The 21,041-nt window shown below is 41.6% G+C and overlaps 2 protein-coding genes across 3 annotated transcripts in view; both read right to left on the bottom strand.

Moving 5' to 3' along the window:
- UBA6 (ubiquitin like modifier activating enzyme 6) overlaps nt 1-8,310 on the bottom strand; it is a 28,049-nt gene extending 19,739 nt beyond the window's left edge. The window contains exons 1-9 of one of the 2 annotated variants that reach the window (XM_063156539.1): nt 8,235-8,310; nt 7,809-7,927; nt 5,488-5,550; nt 4,497-4,591; nt 3,630-3,658; nt 2,732-2,826; nt 2,127-2,238; nt 937-1,017; nt 260-382 (exon numbers count right to left, since the gene is read on the bottom strand). In XM_063156539.1, coding sequence (XP_063012609.1) covers nt 260-382; nt 937-1,017; nt 2,127-2,238; nt 2,732-2,826; nt 3,630-3,658; nt 4,497-4,591; nt 5,488-5,528 — 576 coding nt within the window. In that variant the 5' untranslated portion in view covers nt 5,529-5,550; nt 7,809-7,927; nt 8,235-8,310. The remainder of the gene's footprint in view (nt 1-259; nt 383-936; nt 1,018-2,126; nt 2,239-2,731; nt 2,827-3,629; nt 3,659-4,496; nt 4,592-5,487; nt 5,551-7,808; nt 7,928-8,234) is intronic. The other variant, XM_063156540.1, reaches the window with a different exon arrangement.
- Nucleotides 8,311-12,731: 4,421 nt separating this feature from the next.
- Nucleotides 12,732-21,041, bottom strand: part of LOC134418996 (transmembrane protease serine 11E-like) — a 41,735-nt gene continuing 33,425 nt past the window's right edge. Inside the window, exons 6-10 of the mRNA XM_063158001.1 lie at nt 20,298-20,336; nt 18,139-18,334; nt 17,083-17,342; nt 16,193-16,335; nt 12,732-14,841 (exon numbers count right to left, since the gene is read on the bottom strand). Of these exons, the coding sequence (XP_063014071.1) occupies nt 14,680-14,841; nt 16,193-16,335; nt 17,083-17,342; nt 18,139-18,334; nt 20,298-20,336 (800 nt within the window). The 3' untranslated portion in view covers nt 12,732-14,679. The remainder of the gene's footprint in view (nt 14,842-16,192; nt 16,336-17,082; nt 17,343-18,138; nt 18,335-20,297; nt 20,337-21,041) is intronic.

Here is a 21,041-nt window from a genome sequence, read left to right as displayed (position 1 = left end):
AAATTACCCCTCATTTCTTTCTCCTGCTCTCTCTCCAATCAAAAAAAAAAATCATTATTGTGTGTTGCATGGTAAGTAACAACCAGGAGGCCAGGATAAGAACAAAGTAACCAAAGTAACTTTGCTTCTCCTATAGCACCAATTTCAAATTGCTCAGCGGGCTGCTCAAGTCAAGCACTCTGCCACTCTCCTTTTCAAAGAGCCAATAATGAGTCCTTTTAAACACAGTTAAAGTAACACAATGACTTTTATCCCTTACTTGTGTTATATTTGAAATGAAGATCTCCTTCGGTTCCTCTCCTGTTGTATCCAGCACTTCAAATTCATCACCAAAGTCACAAAACAAACGCGAACATACTCCGTACACATCTGCACTGATGAACTACAAGAGAAAGTAAAAACCATGAGTATCCCTAGAACAGCACAAGCCAAAGATATGATGGCTCACACTGGAGCTGTTGAAGGCCAGCAGGTTTGACTCTACAGTGGAAACCTGTTGTGTGCTCAGGCCACACTACACAGCACAGCACCAACAACAGACCTTGAACCTGCGGGGGTGTTCCTGAGCCCATTCACAATTCAGGAGTAACAGCACTGCACAGTGAAACGCTGCCATCTCTGCTTCTCTTACATCCAGCTGCAGCACATCCCTCAGCCCCAGCACATTCTTTCAGAACCACTTTGAGTTAACAGTGAAAACTATTTCTTTAACATGACTGCTTTTTAATTAAGGACCAAGCTGTGGTTACCCGTGCTGGTATCCAGATAATACCAGTAGCAGCACTGTATTCCCAGAACTCCTGCTGCTGCAACAACATGCCATCTGCATTGAATTATATACCTCATAACCAGCTTTCTCCACTTCTGGAAAGAACACCCTGGAGGTCCAGAATGCCCACTGTACAGATTATTAATGTGTTGCATTTTTTCTATTACCTTAATAGGTGGCTGCTGAGCATGACAGAAATCATTAATCTTCTTCTGCAGCAACAGACTTACTTCAGTCAGTATGACACACTGTGAACAAGAACAAAAATACTTCTAGGACACTGAAAGCAATCAGTCTCTTCAGCTATGGGAAACCTTAGTACTTAGACTAAGTTACTTAAGTGTCCTGACTCCTATCCTTAAGAGAAAGCAGTCTTTAGGAAGTTTTAATGAAAAAGCAGAGTGGTTACCACCCCACAAGTTCTGGAAACAGAATGAGTAAGAACAGCAACAGCAAATTCTCAGGTTTTTGTTTGTTTGGGTTTTTGGGGTTTTTTTGGTTTGTTTTTTTTTTTTTTTTGACTGCAGCTGTGGAATTCAGTACCCAATTAGAATATTTACCAAAACAGTTATGGATAATCTCAGCAAAAATGTAGGTTTTTGAATTTTAGGATTAAAGCGAGCAAACAAACATAAATAATACTCATCAGTGCACACCAAGAAGTCTGCACAGGCTTCCAATATTTGTGGTCATAAAATTGCAGACACAGAATTTCTACACACCTTCCTTTAATGTCTTAATAGGACAGTATTGGGTTCCGAGGCACGTGCAGTGCAACCCATTCAGCTACACTGGCCTGCTGTAGCTGGGACATTCAGAAACTTGGTGTGCTTGTATGTCAGGCACACAGCAAAGGTGTGGCTGTCAGACTGAGCCATGCACACAGGCAGGAGACAGCTGAATGAACAACTGCACGTGCCCTCACTCCACCACAGAGGCACTTACATGTCATTACATACATACATGAATCATCTAAATATACAGCCTGAGCCTCTGCTGCCTGGAACACAGCACACAGAATATATGTAGAACATCTGTGCTATGTAGCTGCAAAGGTCACAGTTTCACCTTCAAAGAAGAAAATTTGTACAGCAACCCCACTTAGCTATTTATTGTCATAGCAAATTCCATAGTAAGTGTACTAACAAAGTGGTGGGAACACAAACCCACTGTTTCAGTCTTGAAAAAAATAAGCACAACACTTCAACAGTTTAAATACAAGACCTACTGTTTTATTAACACCATCTCAACATATACTTTGAAGTTCTTAATTCTATTTACTTACATAAAAAATACAAGTTGTATGCTCTGAACAAAATACATGAATACACATACAACTGCTTTAAGAGTGACATACCTGGTAGTGCTTTAGGAAAGACAGATCTGTGGTTTCATCTAGTGGCACAGTTGATGCTGCTACATGGACATATGGATTGAGTTCTGCAATACGAGGAAGTGTGGCCTCAGCCCTGAAAAAAAACAATTTTCAATTTTTTACATATCTACAAAACTGTATTTTCAATATAGAATTTCATACTACACATGCCCTACAAGAGATCCTCACAATGTCTCCTGGCAATAACAACAACCCATTTATTTACACCTCAATTCCCAGCAGGTCTGAGGAAAACTGCTGTGTCCAATATGCCACAGGACTCAAGGATTGTCTGCTGTCAAGGCTGTTATCCAGTCTTGTACAAGTGGCTGAGAAAGCCCAAGGAAGAAATGCATGCTGGCCCCCACTATCAAATTTGCATAACAAGCAGTGACACTTGTGACTCAGAACATCAGTCCCAAGTCTAGACTTCCTCTAATATCTACCTGGGCACTGTAGTCACAGCCAGCAACTCTAGAGAAAGGGTTTAACAGGTATTTGATATGTACTACCAGCTCTTGGACAACAAACTGCTATTTTTGATGCTGATGAAATCATCAGGCTCTCACTCCAAAGACTTCACTGACCTGTTCCTTTGACTGGTAACATCATCTTCATGGATGAAGAAGTTGATCCCCAAATCCCATTTTGTGCAGTGCTTGGTGTCATGAACTGTAAGAGCCTAAGAAAGTTTGTCAAAAAGCATTTGTTGGAAGAAATATACAAGGTCACAGCACCCAAAAGGATGGATTAAGCCCCATAAAATGTTGGAGGACTAACACTGCAGAAGATTCCGTTGTAGTACATATAAGAACATATAAGTAGTTGTAGTACATATAAGCTCTTCCAACCACTTTCCCAAGAAAACTCTTACTGTTTGAGACAGCAAAAGACAACATGCACTTCATTCAACACTTTCCTCCCAGTTTGCAGTGATAACAGACAGTATTTAAATACAAGGATGATTTTTGCCGGACTGTGATACAGGGGCAATTGTCATCTGAAAATTAATGGACTCACTTGTTTTTTTTCTATTGGAAAGAAGAGTTTTAAAAGGCTTCTTGCTAATAAAATTAATCCCAGGAGCACAAAAACAGTTGTTGGATTAAAACACCCAACCATTCTAATGTCTATACAAAAGGATTCTCATGGATGACAAAATAAGATAACATATTTTGAGTAGTTTGGGTTTTGAGTTTGGATCACTCCATTTAGAAGCCAGTTTGTACAAAAGGATTCAGTATCTAATCAGCAGCTGGCTAAAATATTTTATGAGATATTTCAGAGCACAGTGGACATTAACATGAGAGTCTAACAGTACCACTAGAACTTCCAAATTATTGAAAGTTTTCACCCCTAGGTTCTCACATGTTTTGCAACCCTTCTACCGAGAAACAGATTCAGAAACTTTACATTACTGTGTAGTGTTTTGCCTTTTTCTCATGCTTACCCAAGAATACCCAACAGCAGAATTGTTTTACATACCTTTACCCCAGCCAGAATGATGTTTTTGGCTGAAAAAATAAGAACAAAGCAAAAACAGAGAGAGGGATTATTGCAGGTTACTTGCAAATCTGTAATTTGATAGTTATTCAGGTGGACAATAACAGTATTTCATTGTTAAGAACTTCATAGCTTAAGGGTTTTTTCTCTTTTACATTTGGCTCAAGCATTCTATGGCACCCCAGAAAGCAAAATAACATAAGCAAGGTTAAAAAGACACTCTGCATTTGTCGTTTGTCAGCTGTTCATGCCACAATTGTGATTACAGAGACAGTAATGACAACAAACTGCAAAATCCCATGACTGTTCTGGCATCTGATGCAGGGAACCACTAGAGGCAACTGAAGGAGTAACACCCCAGGCACGAACCAGCCAAAACAAGATCATTTTGCTCATGAGGAGTAAGGGAAATTGTTAAGGAGCCTCTTGTATCAGGGCAGTTATGCATCTTCACCAAATAGCTCTGTTCTCCTCACACACTCTCCCATTTCATACATGGGAAAAATTTGGGCTATAGCTATTCCCATAGTACATTCATTGACACTGGTGCCTAAAAGAGTAACTTGGATTACCTATCCTAAACCTCCATCTAGGACAAGATTTGGGTAAAGCAATCTGGCTCATGGAAGCACATTTCAAAGTAAAATTTGAAATGCTGTTCTAGTAAAATAAGAACTCAATCCAGGATCTTTCCTGCATCTGCAATGTTAGTAATATGCATCATGCACATATAAATTCACTCAGACAGTTCAGACATTATATTATATTTAAATTTAAGGTTTACAAGTATTCTGGGACAGTATGTTAACACACACTTGTGTCTTTTTAAACAAATGCTACCTAACTTACCAATCTCCACCCCAAGGCCACCTATACCACTCAGGAACACATGGGACTGAGCCATCTTCTGCATTGCTGTGTCTCCAAGAACATACCTCTGGCGACTACAGCAAAGACAAATTCAGATCAAAACAAGATACAAAGTCAAGAGCATATTAAAGCAAGTCAGGAATTCCCAGTCATTAAAAAACTTTTTCAAAACTGAAATGTTTATCAATCAAATATAAGATTTGCACTCACAATGCATACAGTGAAATGCATTTAGTCAGACCTTGTCAGTGCCAGATTTTAGAGAAGATAAATAAAGTTATAATTTTAAATCAGTGCAAAACTTTTTCAGGATAAATAAAACTTTTGGAATTAACTATTGAAGACAAAAGCATACAAAAGAATTTCTTTGTTGTCAGAAATCTTCAGAACAGAGGGTGACACAGCTTTTGTAGTCAGATTCTGAAATCTGGGAGAGTCCTAACATCCATCTGTACAATTAAACTTATACCATTCTAAACATCACCTTTTTCATCAAGGAAAAGAACAACTTTCATGAGGCTACTACCAAAAAGTAAAGTGACACAACACTAGAAGTATTGCACTGAATTAAAAAGAAGCCATATTTGTTCTGCATGCAATCATTTTTTAAATTATTTTTTATTTTTTGATGTACAAAGAAGCTTTTCATCCCACCATGCTTTTACAGGGATATCATTTGTCCCAGTAGAGACTTTCTGAACAATTACCATACCAAGTGATCTCAAGACATTCCCAGCTAACAAATTAAAACAAAACTAAACCAAAAGAAATATTTAGGGTTTTTTTTTTAATCTACAAAAAACCCCTCAAATCCAATACCCTGAGGTCTGGAGGGTAACAGAGATATTGATGATGAGGACCAAGAAGCACAGCAAAGGGTGAGGGATGAATGAAATTGTAACATTACTGCATGTAAATATAAGTGCTCCTGAAAAGTCAGGAACACTGCTTAAAAATGAGACAATCTTACCTATACAAAGCATCATCAATTTCCATAGAGTCTGCTGCCATGATTCAATGTGATCTGTTTACACTAGAAGGGTTACAAAAAGAAATGAGCTGGTTATGTCAGATGCAATTTCACAGCTGGCACCCCCTCCCTGTCCCACTCAGTTCTTCATTAAAGGAACTGGAAAATAAAAAAGTGATGTTACACAGGAATCACTTTGAACGTTAAGAAGCCTGTGGAACATCACAGCACATGGATGAGGAAAACACACACCAGCCAGAACACAAAAACCCACAAATCTTCAATAAATACTTTCAAAATACAAACAGACATTAATTTCCCCACTGAGGAAATGCAAAACTTACTTATTATATTTGCCACAGTTAGATTTACTGAAAGAGCAACTCTTTTTACATCAAGAGCTCCAAGCTGATCAACTTGCATCCATCTGATCAGTGGGGTTTTTTTTGAAAAGAAGATAGAAGATCACTGAATAGCCAGAAATAGGCATTTATGCTGCATTATTTCTATGTTAATTTAAAACCCTTAAGAAACAAGTGTTTCAGCTCATTGAAGAAACCAACACCCAAAGATCTGAATTACTGCAACATTCAATTAAAACATGCAGTGAGACAGTATGATAGGACTGTAAGAAAACACATAATCTTTACTATTAAGGCCTTTGGCCATTAACAAGGATGTTTTCATTGTTAAGTTGGTGATAACTAAGCACCAGGATTAGGAACAAGCTGGCCCTGGGCACCTTGTTTCTTACTTATGCACACTGGGAACTGGTGCTTCCTGAACCTGGCAGGCGACTGCCACCAAACACAGGATGACCAAAATAGACCCTCTGTATACTTTGGTAGTAGTGAGAGGAATTGATGTTCTGGGTCACACATCTCATTTCAGCTTTCTACAAACTGCCTTGGAAACTACACAATAGCTGACAACCCTCTCTCCTGAGACTGAAAATAAGGGCCCAGACATGCTAAGGACGTTTCTTTTGGAGAGCACAGGTATACTCTAAAATAGCTTCCAAACCTGCCCAAAATATAACTCCTATTACTGTTCAGGTGACTCTGGCAAACATTTTAACATTTCAGAAGTATGGTACCTGCAGTCTGTCACAATGTGGAGACTGCAACATTCTGACCCAAAATTCATCCTTTTGGCTTTTAGAAAGTGCTGAAATAGCACAGCGAGGGACAGTTACATTGGACACAGGCCACAAATTTCATCCACAAAGCTCCTCCAGCACATAGACATTAACTCCTGCACTTCAGCGAGCACTCAAGGCAGTGAGCATGAGCAGCCCCACCACAGCCCACACCACCAGCCACTTCAGAGCAGCTCCCACGCCCTTGACACCACATGGGCTGAAGACAAGCAATGACCATTTTGCTACAGGCAGGTCTCCAGCCAGAGTGCAACACACCACACCTTACAGTCCCTGCTTAAATAAGGGCCTTCATTTCAGCCACTGCCTGAGACACCAGGCTGGAGGTGCCCTTCAAAGCAAGCCATCTCAGACCAGAGCTGTTCTGCTCCTCCACAACCAGCCCCCACAAACAGCACTGGCACTCTGGGACTACACAACATAAAAGAATTGCAGTACTAAGATGGGGAAGGTGATCCACGCCTGGATAAAAATGCTCAGCTTCACTGCTGTGGTTGCTAACAGCCATCTCAATCTCCATGCTCTCCCAAACAGTCTTCTGTAAACAACTAGGACGTGTGATCAACTGGCAAGAGAAACTCAGCCACCTGTTTCACACAGACTCATTTGACAGTGGCTCTTTCAATGTACTTTTCATTTCCTCATTCTCCTCCTACAGTGACAGTTACAGCACTGAGATGCTGCCAGTGCACCCATCAGGCAGAGCAAAACACCTCCTTCCACAAGTACTTAGTGATACTATGGTCAAGCGACTATAGGACAAACTCGGTTAATGTATTTCAGCATCCAAGTTATTTCTCACTTTTGTTCCACCATACAGGTATTGAATCTGTTTCAAAGAAATGCATGTAAAAAAGTCATTTTAACATTATGTCTTAGTTCTTACCAGAGGCTTAACATTTACACACTTGTCTGTTTCCTTTTAAAAGCCAACACTCAGTTTTAATGTCAGCCTTGTATTTAACTGTTTAAGTAGTGTTCTTCATTTTTTAAAGACTCAGCTGCTTGCATGGCATAACCCAGGGACAAACCGAGAAGCTAAATGTTACCAGGACGGATTTTATTATTCTTAACAGCACGGTCTGGTGCTGTTCAGAGATGCTCTGAAGAGCAGCAAAGGCACAGGAGCTGTAGCGGTGCGCTGGTTTCACAGTGCTCTCACCTCCGAGTCAGCGCAGGCTGAAGCAGTGTTCACTACTCCTGTTCAGCACACCGGGATGGCACGGAGGAGGCCCGGACTCATCCCACCTACCCGGGCTGATCCCAGTGGATGCAGGCTCCCTGTTCAGTCAGCAGGAGAGAGAGAGGAGGCTCAAACCCAGTTCCTGCCCAGCCGGGCTAATGCGGGAACACCGGCACCTCGGATCCGCAGCGGGGAGCCCCGGCAGAGCCCGCGGGCTGCCTCATAACCGCCCCGACCGCAGCAGAGCCTGGCGGCGGCAGCCTGCACTCGCCCAGCCTGCACTCGCCGCTCCCGGGGCGCTCCCGCAGCGCTGGGCACCGCCGTCCGCCCGCCCCGGCCGCCCCCGGCTCACCGTGCCCCGCCCGCCCCCGCGGCCCCGGCCCCGGCGCCGCCCGCTCTCCTCACCCCGCGGCGGCCTTGGCGCGGCGATCCAGGCCCGAGCGCAGCCGCCGGCGGCGGGGGAAGAGGCAGGAAAGGGGTGGGAAGCGGCAGCGCCGGTGCCGCGGCGCTTCCCCGCCTGCGCCGACACGAGGGGCCGGGCCGGTGCCGCCCTGAGGAGGCGGGACCGCCGCGACTCGGCAGCGGAAGGGGCTGCGCACCCACTGCCCGGCCGGAGCCGCTTAAGCCATTGAGATCTTCGCCATTTTCTGCCCGGAACGTCCCACGCTGTGCTGTTAAGACTAATAAAATCAATAAATCCTCCTTAGGTTCAAGCATGACCAATTTAGGCGATGAAAGGCGCTCCCGGGCCCTGCTCCTGCGGTACCTGCCTGTGTATCTGGCAGGAGAGCACCAGCAGGTGTCACCGCACTAACAGGCGGAACTTCATCGAAAGGGTCTAGGGAGCCAACTGCGAAATACAAGAAGGTAGCCAAGGCCGCAGAGGAGATTTGGCAAAGAGTTACCAAAACCAAAGTACGGCCCGTGCCGGGGTGGTATATAGGCTTGTGGAAACCTTTCCTCCTCTTTTGGTGGTGATTAAGCAAGAGAAGGCAAACCAAGCAGGAGAGAGGCCACTGCGCTGCCTCCACCACCATCTCCACACCACCCCAGTAAACCCAACATCTCCTCCCATCAGTATTTTCTCTCCCATTTCCCGGACTCTTGATTAAGATACTAGCACAGCCCACCTTCCCATCATCCAGCTTAGTCTCTCTTCAGCTTGAGCCCGGCATTCCCTTTTGTTATCCCGATCACTGGAGTAGATGAGACAACTTTAAATTATTTTTGATACCATTAGCACATCTTGTCTAGAATGGGAGGGATTCAAGCACTCAAAAGTGTCCTTGTATACAGTGAATATAGAATAGTCACCTTGTATTTTAAAATATTTATAACTTAAAAAAAAATCCGAACAGGCCAACCAACTAAGGGGAACTTGTAAGGGCAAGAAGACCCAAGTTTTGTGCTCTTCGAAAGCATCCAGTACATTATTTTGGCATTTCTGTTAACAGAATTCTAGCAACTCTCAAGATTTCACCTCAATCCAAGAGCACACACAGCCTTTGTACTTAATTAACAAAGATTAAGAGCAGCTGGACAACACTGTGCTCGTTCAAACGCGGGCTGTGCTTCGGCAGGATCACGGTGAAGGCTCTTGCCAGCTATACCGCTGCTTTCACCCACAAATAATTGGAGATGTGGGCAAATTTCGGAGAGCCACTAGAGGCCACTAGAAGTCTGGAATGTCGAATGGAAAACCGAGACGGGATAATCGGAGAAAGCCATTCTGGATGTCGACTGCGACCCTTATGTAAAGGAATTGATGCTAAAGCTAGTAATTTGCTTTGTAGCTTTTTCACATAATACATAAAAATCAGGACATGGAAGAATAACTTTCATTACTTCAACACAGTAATTTCAAAGAGCAGGGCATGTATCTAATGAACGGAATTAACAGGAGTCCCAGTGACAAAAGGGGAGAAGGGAGGAAATGAAGAAGAGTTGAAAGACACCAAAAAAAGTCAGCTTCAGTTTTGTCACTTGCATCAATTTTTGTCTTGTCGGTGATTTTTACCATTATATTTCTTTCCTTAAAAATTTCTTTCCTTAAAAATTAATCTTTTTTTTTTCAAGGTTAACCTAACCATTCTTATTTTCAAGTACTTACCCATCAAAAGTGTTATGAAAATAATAATTAAAAGAATCTGCTACCTACCATCTTTGTGCCCAGGTCATTACATTTTCCAAGACCCAGTCCACTTTGATACAGTCATCTCACATGAAATAGATTTTGCATAGTCACAGCAAATACTGACAAGCCTTTTGCCTAAGTGGAGAAACAGCAACATCCAGTTAATTTTCATGTAACCCTTTAACAGTAAGGAGGTAAACACTAACAGTTGGCAAAACCATGAATGTGGACCTTCTAAGATAAAATGCCACAAAGACATGCAATAAAAAGATTCTATTTACCCCAGAAGCCAAAGAAACAAGTTCCCAAATGCATCAATTAGCAGGTGTACTGAGGAACTCTCTAGGCTGATGGTACCAAATCAAAAAACATACACATTTTCCCTTACCTTTCTAAGACTGCAAAATTTGAAACATCTGGAGTAATTTGATTCCCCCTCCCCCATAGTCTTCTTCTTCTTAAAAACTACATATGACATTAAACCTTAGTAAATTTGGTGAAATAAATTAATTTTAAAGGAAATCCCAGCTCCTTATTTGCATCATGCTAGAGTCAGGTATAGCTTTGAGGTCGGAAGCAGAGCTGTCAGTTTACAGACTTGCTGAAGCAGTAAGTGGGATGAGGCTGTGACCAGGAGAACATCACCACCTCCAAATTTGAGCCTATTCATGTCCCAAATCTCTGCAGCTTCAGTTTATGTGCACCACTGTAGATTCATTCTGCATCCAGGTACTGAATACATCTCTTTAGAGCCAGTATTTTCAAATGGAGCTGAAGCTGAAGTAGCTGTAAATCTTCTTTCCATCTGCTGGGAAAATCCAAGCTGCTTGGGTATTTTTAGTCTTTCATTTCCTGGTTTACAGGTGCAATTTCACATTCTTAGTGGGGACTTCATAGTGGAGATTTGGGAACATATATTTGTTTCCCTGATTGATTTAGTTAATAAGCAAATTAGCAGACAAAACTCTTGTAGTTTTTTCCCTAAAAATGTGTTATTTTAAAATACTAAGGCAAACACAGTTCAGTTTAGCACATAGGCCAGTCCAGAAGTTACCATAAATCTACATCAACATCTTTCAGTAGGTTTCCAAACGTCCTTCCATAGACTGTGGCTTGCCCTCAGCTCTTGCAGGAGCAAGGTGCTGACTGGCAAGGCTTTGTCTCCTCTTTTTGGCAACCCGTGTCGTGTAGGAGTGTTTTGATGGCATATTTAAAAGGACTCCAGCTTCCCAGCAGGATGGGCTGAAGGACCTTGCCACTTAAAACTGCTCTAGCAAGTGACACCTTCCTAGAAACCATGTTAATAATGTTGATAATTCCAGATAAACGAGGGCACCAATTACCTAAGCTGATTTCACACTGAGATGTGTATGAATGTATTTCCAAAGGAAGAGCCAGCTTTTCCATGCCTGTGAATCTGCAGCACAGGCTGCAAGTTGCCAGATAAACATTCATTGGGTTAAATAATGACTTTTGGCTCTCGGCTCATCTAATTTGTTAACAGGAATAGCAGCTACAGAATGGGATTTTCTACAAGATTTACTTACATAAGAAATCCCGATGACAGATTGATGTCATTCAACCAGACCTCCTCACATGATTAGGCCTTGTGCAATCAGCCTCTTCTTTCTTTCCTTCTTCAGCTCCAAGCTGAAAATTAGCATTGAGAAAGCCCCAGACAACTCAATCGGAATAACCAGAGGTTTGGAACACATTTCTTGATGCTTTAAATCTACCTGGGAAATCTCAGGAGAATTGGTGCTAGCAGCATAGAGCTCCCCGTAGCCAGTTTGCAGGGATGGAACGTCACACATGGGTTTTTTTCAAGGGCAAAAGCAAGGTGGTGAATCCTTGAATGAAGCTTCAGATCCGTTCTCAAATTTGCATAGTGCTGTCTTAACTGAAATTCACCTCTGAGTATTTTAGAAAAGCAAATGTCTTACCTTGTCTTCGCTGAAACACACGTAAAGTTGAACCACCGTTAATAACAAAACGATTCCTAGGACAGGGAATGGACAGCAAACTGTAGTTTTAGAATAGGTTTATATAAAATAAGGAAGATTAGTCTACTTTGCATCATATTCAAACTTTAGCTTATTATTATGCTAAGAAAAAGGACAGAAAAAGATCTGTTGTTTTTAAATACATTTAATGTTATGAAACATGTTGCCTTTATTTTGTTTAAATCCTTGCTAAATCTTAACATTAACAATAATAAAAGGCTTTTTAAAACCTTTTCTTTAATCACACAGTAGCCTCATTGTTTTACTCTAAGGCAGAAAACAAACAGAGTCATCATAAATAAAACACTGACATGGAATATAAGACAAACCCAGGCCAGACAGTTTGCTAAAAAGTTTATGAAAAGTGCATCTGGCTGGCTCAGGACTCCCTGAGTAAGGTAGACATTCTCCCACACACCTCTTGGCTATTTAGCCACTCATGAGAAATCTGAAATAAAGGCTGCCTTTCTCATTTTAAAGGTATTGCATTTACATGTCACTTGCTGTGTGAGGTAGGAACCAGTTTCTAGGGGCTGGATCTGGGCCTCACCTCCTTATTGTTGCCCCTCTATTTGCTATGCAAAAAGAGATTTAAGTGCAAAACAAAGCTTTAGCTGTCTATGAAAGTGAACTACTGTTTATTTTCAATCACAATTCATCAGCTGATTGTGAAGGACACTTCTCATGATTTTCACCCTCAAACCAATAAGAGACACAAAAAACTAGGTGTAATTTCCCACCCCCCCCACCCCCCCCCAAGGATGCCTTTGAAAAAAGGGCACTTTAGCACTAGAAGAAAACCATGTGTTCAGGTTATCTAATTCAAAGCTCCATGAAGTTTCTGTTTTGTAACGAACCCTGCCTGAGTAAATTCTTAATTGAAAAATAGCAGCAACTCAAAAGTGCATAAATTACAAACTTCATCAATAAATTAAGGACATGGATTTGCTGCATCTAACTATCCTCCTAACACTCCCACGATCCTTTTCTTTTTACAATGACATGGAAAATCAGAAAAAAGGTACTACTATGTCAAAACTAAAACTAATCTAAAGTCTTCAGTAGATTTCTTTCTGAGATAAGGCAACTTGTCTTTTACCAAAATCCAAAAGATATACAGAATGACTGGAAGTAGCCCAATAACAAGACAACCCCTCCTACACCACCGAGTCTTAAACATAGGTTTTTGCATTCATATGTAGACTTGTAATTCAGGGTGTGAGTTTTCAAGAAATGGCAAGCATCTCATTCCCGGGGATGCTGATTATTGAAGAGCTTGCACAGTAGGAAGGCTGAGGAGAAATCCAGTCCTGAGCAGTGGGGGAGGCAGGATGTTTCAGCAGAATATTCAGCTATGGTAGGTGCAGGTGTGGGACTTGCAGTTTCACTTATGTCTTGTACAGACTCCTTGTGAGCCCTGCATTCAGAGCCTGAGCTGTCCAGTGGCCATTTGAAGACTACAGGTAACATTTTGGATCCCCACATTGAAGGCCTTGGCTCTAAAGGACCCCCTTCCACCAGCAATCCATGAGAGGTTGTGCCCAGGGGTAGGAAAAGTGCTTAACCAATATGTAAGGACTGCCTTTACTCTGAAGTTCTTATTGGAATTGTTCTTTAATATGAAATTACTCTTCATCCTCATAAGGCATTCATATTCAGGATCCTATTCATTCATGGCAGAGATGAATCCATCAGTGAAGTATCAGTAATCACTTGCTTTGCAGTGAGATGGTTTCTGCTGGCTGGCATGCCCTTGGAAAAGCATGCTGTTTCTTGATCAAAAAAGGTAGTTCCCAGTTCATTTGTGGCAAATATTTTTTTTCCTTTAGAACAAATTTAAATGCCATATTTATTTCTAGCGAGATTGTTCATGGGGACAGACTTTAAAAGAAAAAAAAAAAAACAGTTTGAGTAGATCTTGTGTTTCTGCATCTTAAGCATACTGTGTGTTGAACAGAGTAGGTCTCGAAGACAACAGGTACAGAGGTAGCAGCACAATGTTGTGATGAAGCACTTCCACAATAGCAACTTCAAGCAACTTGAACTTCACAGAATCCACAAAAACATTCCCGTTTAAAATGTAGTTTGCAATAAGAACATCAAGCTTTTCTCTTTTCCCCTCTAACCTCCTGCAATCACAGAAATCCTACTTTTCCTCAGCTAGGACCAAACCTGAGTCCTGCTGATGCACTTTTAGTTACCAAGGCCACAGAGCAAGGTGAGCATCCAGGTTCTCTGCTGGAGTCAGTGCAGATGATAGTCTCTAAGAAAAATAATCATCAAGGATCCACTTTGCCAGAAACACAGCTGTGACAGCATTTGCATCATTGGAGGAGGAAGATTCAGCTGCAGACCTTGCCCATGGCTGAAGAAAAGTTTGGTTTTTCTTTTTTTTTCCCACTGGAAAATGTTTGCATTTATAAAGCAGGTAAATTGGTAGCTTTTAAACATAATTTTAATGATGCCAGTTCATAATTTCTGGTAAGGGAGAAAGTTTCACAGCTCAAAGATGAGGCAGACAATTTCATACATTTAGCATGAGTTCAGAAGGGGTTAGTGTCTCTGACAGCAAAGATAGCGCTTGCTGTGGACTAAGGTTGCTTCAACCAAAATTACATAGGAATGTATCTACTAAAAAAATAACCTTTAAGAATTAGAGACAAATATGAGTTACATGTAGTCTATGTAGTTAAATCCATTTTTTACTTTGGAATTAGATGCCTGTTTTTGTGGTAATCCAGTCACGGAAATAAGTCACTCGTGTGTAAACTCCAGGTTTATTTGGCTTGGCACATTCATCTCCCCAGCTCACTATTCCCACGAGGTACCACATCAGTCTAGAATCTGGAGTAACCAGTGGTCCCCCAGAGTCCCCCTAGAAAAAGAGGAGGGGGAAGAAATATTTAATTGATCAGAAGAGAAAATACAATTCTCTCCATAGACAGGAGTGTCTGTCCTATAAGAGAAGTTAACAAGCAGTATTTCAAGAGAAACCATTTGTGCAGAATCCAGACCGTTTCTGAAACTCAAGTCAGAAGTCTGTGGCATTTTCCTGTTTGCCAGGGCACCTCCTGACCTCTGTTTTGGTAAAAAAACCTAACAAAAAGCTTCTGTTCTGTTTTGTGATACACTGCTTCCCACCTGCCTTGTCTTCTTCCTTGTACAAAGTATGGAAACACCAGTGTAGGCAGCAATCTAAGAGAGCATGAACCTTTTTTTTAACAGGTTTTAATAGCAATTGCTATTCTTAAAATAAACCATTTTAGTCGCTTTGAGCAATAACATTTAAAAATGAGCTTAGAACTCCTTTTTGCTTTGAGCTTTCATCAAGAACTTGGTCTTCTAGTCAGATGATATCTCCTTAAGGTATTATCCACTTTCCAAGGCTCAGTTTTCATACTGTTAATAGTATGACATGGTAATAATAATTAAACTGGAAACCTTACAGACTGAGAGGCAATCCTCACACAACAGACCAAATTCCCCAACTTTCACCAAAGTTATTTACTGAACTAAACAGCAGTTGCACCCTTCTGCTTAGGTCTTTTCTGTGGTGAGCCAGGAACAGAGGAATGAGCTTCCCTGGCTTACTCTGCGGGGAATTTGTTTTTGGCAAAAATCTGTAGGACTGGGATTAAGGGAAGAGTCTGTATTAAATCAGCACTTTAAGACCAAAATCTTTAAAAATAACATAAATATAAATTATGTTTTTAAAAGTTAACACTATGGAAATATTTTTCTTTGAACATAAGCATTTCCTTGGAATGTTTGCAAACCTGCAGCATGCATATTTCCTTCCCATTCTTTTACACCTACCTTCCTTATAGTTATCTTTGCTTCAGACAGTTTTCCTTTCACTGAGCAAAGTCTGTTACTAAAGATCACATTGTAAAAGATCTGTTATGATATGATCCAGTCCACCATTTAATTTCAGTGAGTAACAGTGTATTTTTTCTGGTAATTTAACCTTCTTAACCCTCTTCCTTCTCATCTCTACAGATGTCTGATGTTAGCTACTTAAGACATTTAATTTTTAGCTCATAATTAGTATAACAGCATTTAGTGCTAAATGATGTGTACTAAATGCTATTCCACTTTACACCTAAAATTCCTGTTTGATTGGAGCCTGTTTGAAGGACTAATACACTGTCCATTAAGATGTGGTCAACCAGATACTGCAATCAGCATTAAAATAGTTTTCCTTTCTAATTTTCAGCTACAATTACCTGACAAGCATCTACTCCTCCTTCCAAGTATCCCGCACACAACATCCTGGGTGTTATGTCCCCATCATACACTTCTTTTCTGTTGCAAGTATCTGAGTCAATAAGTTTCACTGTTGCCTCCTGAAGAGCATTTGGGGCTGGACCTGAAAGAAAATAAAATTTGGGTATTTATCAACATAATTACTTTGCAGTAGTTAATGTACAGGAGGAGTGTTTAATGTCCTCTTATGGAGGACCAGCTTGACTTGGTTTAATGTGGGGGTTTTGCTTGTTGATCTGCCTAGGTCAGGCCCTTAAGGAGAAAGTACATAGAATCACAGACTCAGGAACCATTAAGACTGAAGTAATGATCACATGGTACACAGTGCCTTAAGTGTAAAGCCATATATTTTACACATGTTCCATAACACAAATTCCATGTTCCATGGAACACAAATTACCTGGCAATTTGAGCAGATGATACAAAAAAAGACATCTTGATTCCATTGCTAAATGTACTCTTAGTGTGGTCTGGTGAGAGTGTAAGCTTGGGTAATGCACAGCTCACTCGCATTTACCTGAAAGCTCACAGTTATCTGTAGCTTCTGACTAGTGCTGGCAGAATAGTTTTTTAGGTTCTATATAAACACGTGCATGGCTGGACTACCTGTCTTAAGAATTTACAATACGAAATGGAAAGGCTGGGAAAACAGAAGAGTATTCTTTTTTTTTGCTCTAGTGGACTGTAGTTCTATCTTTATCCACTCACGTTTTAGAAAAAGAAACTGATGCCTACAACTAAACAAACCTAGGCTTGCTGTAATAGCGCATGAGGCCACAGAAGTTGTATCAGTTCACTCAGAGCTGCTGTTTATGGCCCATGCAGATCACCTGGCAGACTCAGAACTCACCATCATTGGTGAGAGCTCCCCAGCCTGTGATGACAGCGTAAGTATTGTAGGGAAAGGTCTGAGATGGCTCTGGCAGACAGACGCGGTGTATGCTGCTCGTGAACTCCACTCGTTTGGAGAGCTGCACTAGTGCAATGTCATAGTCGTGCTCTGGGTACAGGTACTTCTCATGGATGATAATTGTCTTGACTGATCGCTTCAAGCTTGGTGGCTTCAAAAGAGCTCCAAAAGTCGCAGTCCACTTCTGAGGGTGAGTCATGCTGAAAAAGGTAAGAGTGATATAAGTATTTTGCTGTAAATATGTGTTTGGGACTTTAAATTTGCAGAGTGCCTTTACTGTAAAACTCCTTCAAGCTAGCTCCCTACTAGACAGTTGTGGCATCCATCACTTTCCATAACAGAACTGTGGGCTGCTGCTAGAAGAGGGCACTCCTGCATTCCCTCCTCAGCCATAGTCTTGTACTCCTCCCCTGTTCCTTGTCCCTCATCTAACCATTGTGTGGCCACAGGGTGTCATCAAATCCAAAAGCTCTTCTGCTGTAAACTCTTCATTTCCCTCACTCTTTTTGCACATTGATAATCTGTTCCACCAACTGTTTGATTTTAAAATACCTTGCAGCTTCACAATTGCCATGCTTTAAACAAAAAATGCTGGGAGTGCATGGGTGAGCAGAGGGGCAGGAACATGGGATGGTAGCTCTTGGTAGCAGTCTGCAGTGACAGCAACCCCATTGTAACACAAAGCATTAGTTTAAGAAATGTAAAATATAACAGGAAACAAATACTCCACAATTTTGCTTACCTTTTCTGCACTTTTTTAGTCAGTAAGCCAAGTGACTATTGATTTTCACTCATAAAATTGCCAGTTCTGCTCCTGAGGGCCAGTCTTTGATTTCTCATTAAAACATCCAGCTGATGGGCCTACTTCACTCTGACTTTTCTCTTCCAAAATTATTTGTCTGGGAAAGAGTCAGGGGTGTGGTGCAAATCTGCAAAACCACACAACTTGATACAGAAGGGGCACATTCTGCTGCAGATTCTGAGGTGGGAACTTACTCTCTGAAGCAGTGAGCTGCAGACACCAGCCATGTGTTGCTGATGAGCGTCGCACCACAGCGATGGATGTTGTTGTACTGCAGACTGGCCTGCCACGGCCAGTCCCCGGTCTCTGCAGAGGACAATCCGCCAACGATCCGCAGCGATGAGGATTTTGCCATGGACTTGACTGATCTGTTCTGCCGTAACCCACAGACTGTCAGAAAGGACAAAGACAGTATTAGCTATTCTTTTGTTTAGGAAATCCTGCGAATGGCTGTGGAAAACGTATGAAAAATTCCATACCACCTATATTCTGTAAAAATGCATTGACATCAACAAGAAAACATACCTTCCACCAGTGCCCCCAAATCCGAGCTCCTCATGCACAACCCATGCACAACTGACTATCATGGAAAGCCATGATGGTCAAACATTCAGGCTTAGCTGTGTGAGCAGCCTGACTCAGGAATCAAAACCTTCACCATGCACCCAAGACAATTCCCAAATAGAGGCATTGCCAACTTTAATGTCTCAGGTGATTTCTCATAGGATAAAATATGAAAAAGGCAAAACCTAGAACGAGAACGATCTAAGTCGTGGGGTTTCACCATGCATGCCCACAAATTACATCAGCTAGATGTCACCTGGAGACAGGCAACTGATCACTGCAGTCTGCAAGTGGGCCTGGAGAGGCACTTCAAACAAAGAGCATCACACTGCTCCAACCAGAGATGACAAAAGATATGGACACCTCCAGCATGGGATGCATCCATGACACAAAACGAGCATTTTTATCCAAACCCAGAGAGAAATTGAAATATCCATAGTTTCAGCTATTAACTCAGGATATTCAGGAGCAGCCAAAGCTCCTGTATAGCTTTAGAAACTTCCTCAATGAATAGACCTACTTCAGCCATCTTCTCCCATCCAAACAGCATCAAATCCATCCTACCTGGACCAAGACCCACTAGTTTTCATCCAGGTCCCAATTTCAGCTAGACATTAGGAAAGTTGACACACAGGGCTATCCCAATTAATTAAAAAAGAAACAGGGATGAGAATTATTTGCATAGTGACCACACAGTCCAAACCATTGTTGCATGGCTCATCTCCCAGACAGTGACCTGGGAGGGGGCCAACACAGAACTTGGTAATTCATCACTGAGGAGCTGCCAGCCCCCTTGAAGTCCTCAGAAGTTAAAAACTGGAGCCACAGAGAATGTTATCTCATCCCTTTCCTGCTAGGATCTGCACAACATTATGTTAACAGTACTTCATGGTCAAAAGCAGCAGGAATACCACAGCAGACTGAAAGATGTTCATAAATTTAGAAAAAGAAAGAAAAGTTACACCACACTGAGGAGTTCATGAGCTCAGTGTAGAGTCTGCCCTCATCTGGTATTTAAAACCAAAATGAAGAAAATCAGTGAAACCTGTCCAAAATTTTGTCTAAAAGACAAACTTCAGAATATACCACAGTTCATAAGACTGTCTGAACAAACATTTTTCCCTCCTGAAAGCTCTTTGTAATCCTCAGTAACTGGTCCTAAAACTGGACAATCCTATCAACCACCTGAGCAGTCAATGTTCAAAACACAGGGAATAAACTCCATTCTATCAGTGTCCCAGAACACCAGCACCTACATCAGACCCAAAAAGTGATGTAATTTAATCTTCAATTGTTTGACAGCTTATTGCTAAGCACCTGATCAAACCTTCTCAGACTTAAAAGAAACACAGCTTGTAAGCAAAGATAGCTTTTATAACTATGTTATCTCCAAGCGAGCTGACCTCTTTCTCTGAAAACTTAAAAAACATCTCTAAAACAAGGTCTCTCTATCTAACCCCTACAGCAATGCATTGAGAAGACCAGTCCCATTTCCATATATTTCCACGAGGAACAATTTTCTGCTGTCAGCCATTCCAAATTCCAGAACATTTTGATTATAATCACAGGCTGATGTAACTTCTATACATTTCCTTGTGGTACCTCTCTCCTTTCAATGGGTGCTAAAGAAAATTACAAAGTCCCAATTTCTGAGAGTACAAGGTTACATTCATTAGACAGAAGGATGAGAAAAGGCTCTTAAGGGCCAGGAAAAGTGCTCAGGGGCTCTTGACGCTAATTTTAAAAGCTGGAGATGAGATTTCTGATGTTTTAAAAAAGCCTCACTTACTGTCATTGAAGATGGCTTCTGCTCTCACTGGCTCCACATCTGAAACAAAGAAACAGACAATCAGGGTAAGGCCAGCCCCGCACAGACAAGGTTCCCCATCCTCATGGTCATCCCTCTGACAGTTGTTTGAGCACAGGGCACACAGGAGGCATGGCTGTGGGAGCTGCTGGAGAAACCAGGGTAGCTCATATGTGTTCATGTTCATGTGCTGGCTGCTGGCCTCCTCTGCAGTGTTGTCTGAGGACCAGGCATTCATCCAGCCCATCCTGCTGGCCCTCAGTGTTTCTGGAGGGGAGTATGGACAAAACAAATCTTGTATGACTCAAGATCTACAATTTTGTTGGGGAGAAATTGTTATGGTGGAAATTTTTGAAGTTCCTCTTTTTTGCAAAAAAAAAAAAAAAAATCAACAGTTCACATATTACATCCAAGAGACAAGAGAGGGCCAGAGAAGATCTGGTACTCTATGCCCTCTTCAAGATCAGAAGGCACTCACTTCACTGTAGCAATGGAAGCTTACAGTAGCAGTGGCTCACTCTCCTTTCTCCTATCTTATTGGTACACTAATAATACTAAAGTAGATAGTTCATAGCAATTTATTGCATGGCCCAGCAGGTGCTAGCAACACGTTCCCTCCTTTAACACCCATATTGTATGTTCACTGAAAATATGGCATGCCCATGCTGACAACAGCAAGCATTGGCTCAGGGTTTAAATCTATCCCTTTTCTTCCAGAATGCTGTT

Source organism: Melospiza melodia, chromosome 5 (genome assembly GCF_035770615.1).
Source record: "Melospiza melodia melodia isolate bMelMel2 chromosome 5, bMelMel2.pri, whole genome shotgun sequence".
NCBI lineage: Eukaryota > Metazoa > Chordata > Aves > Passeriformes > Passerellidae > Melospiza > Melospiza melodia.
This window is presented reverse-complemented; position numbering and strand designations above follow the sequence as displayed.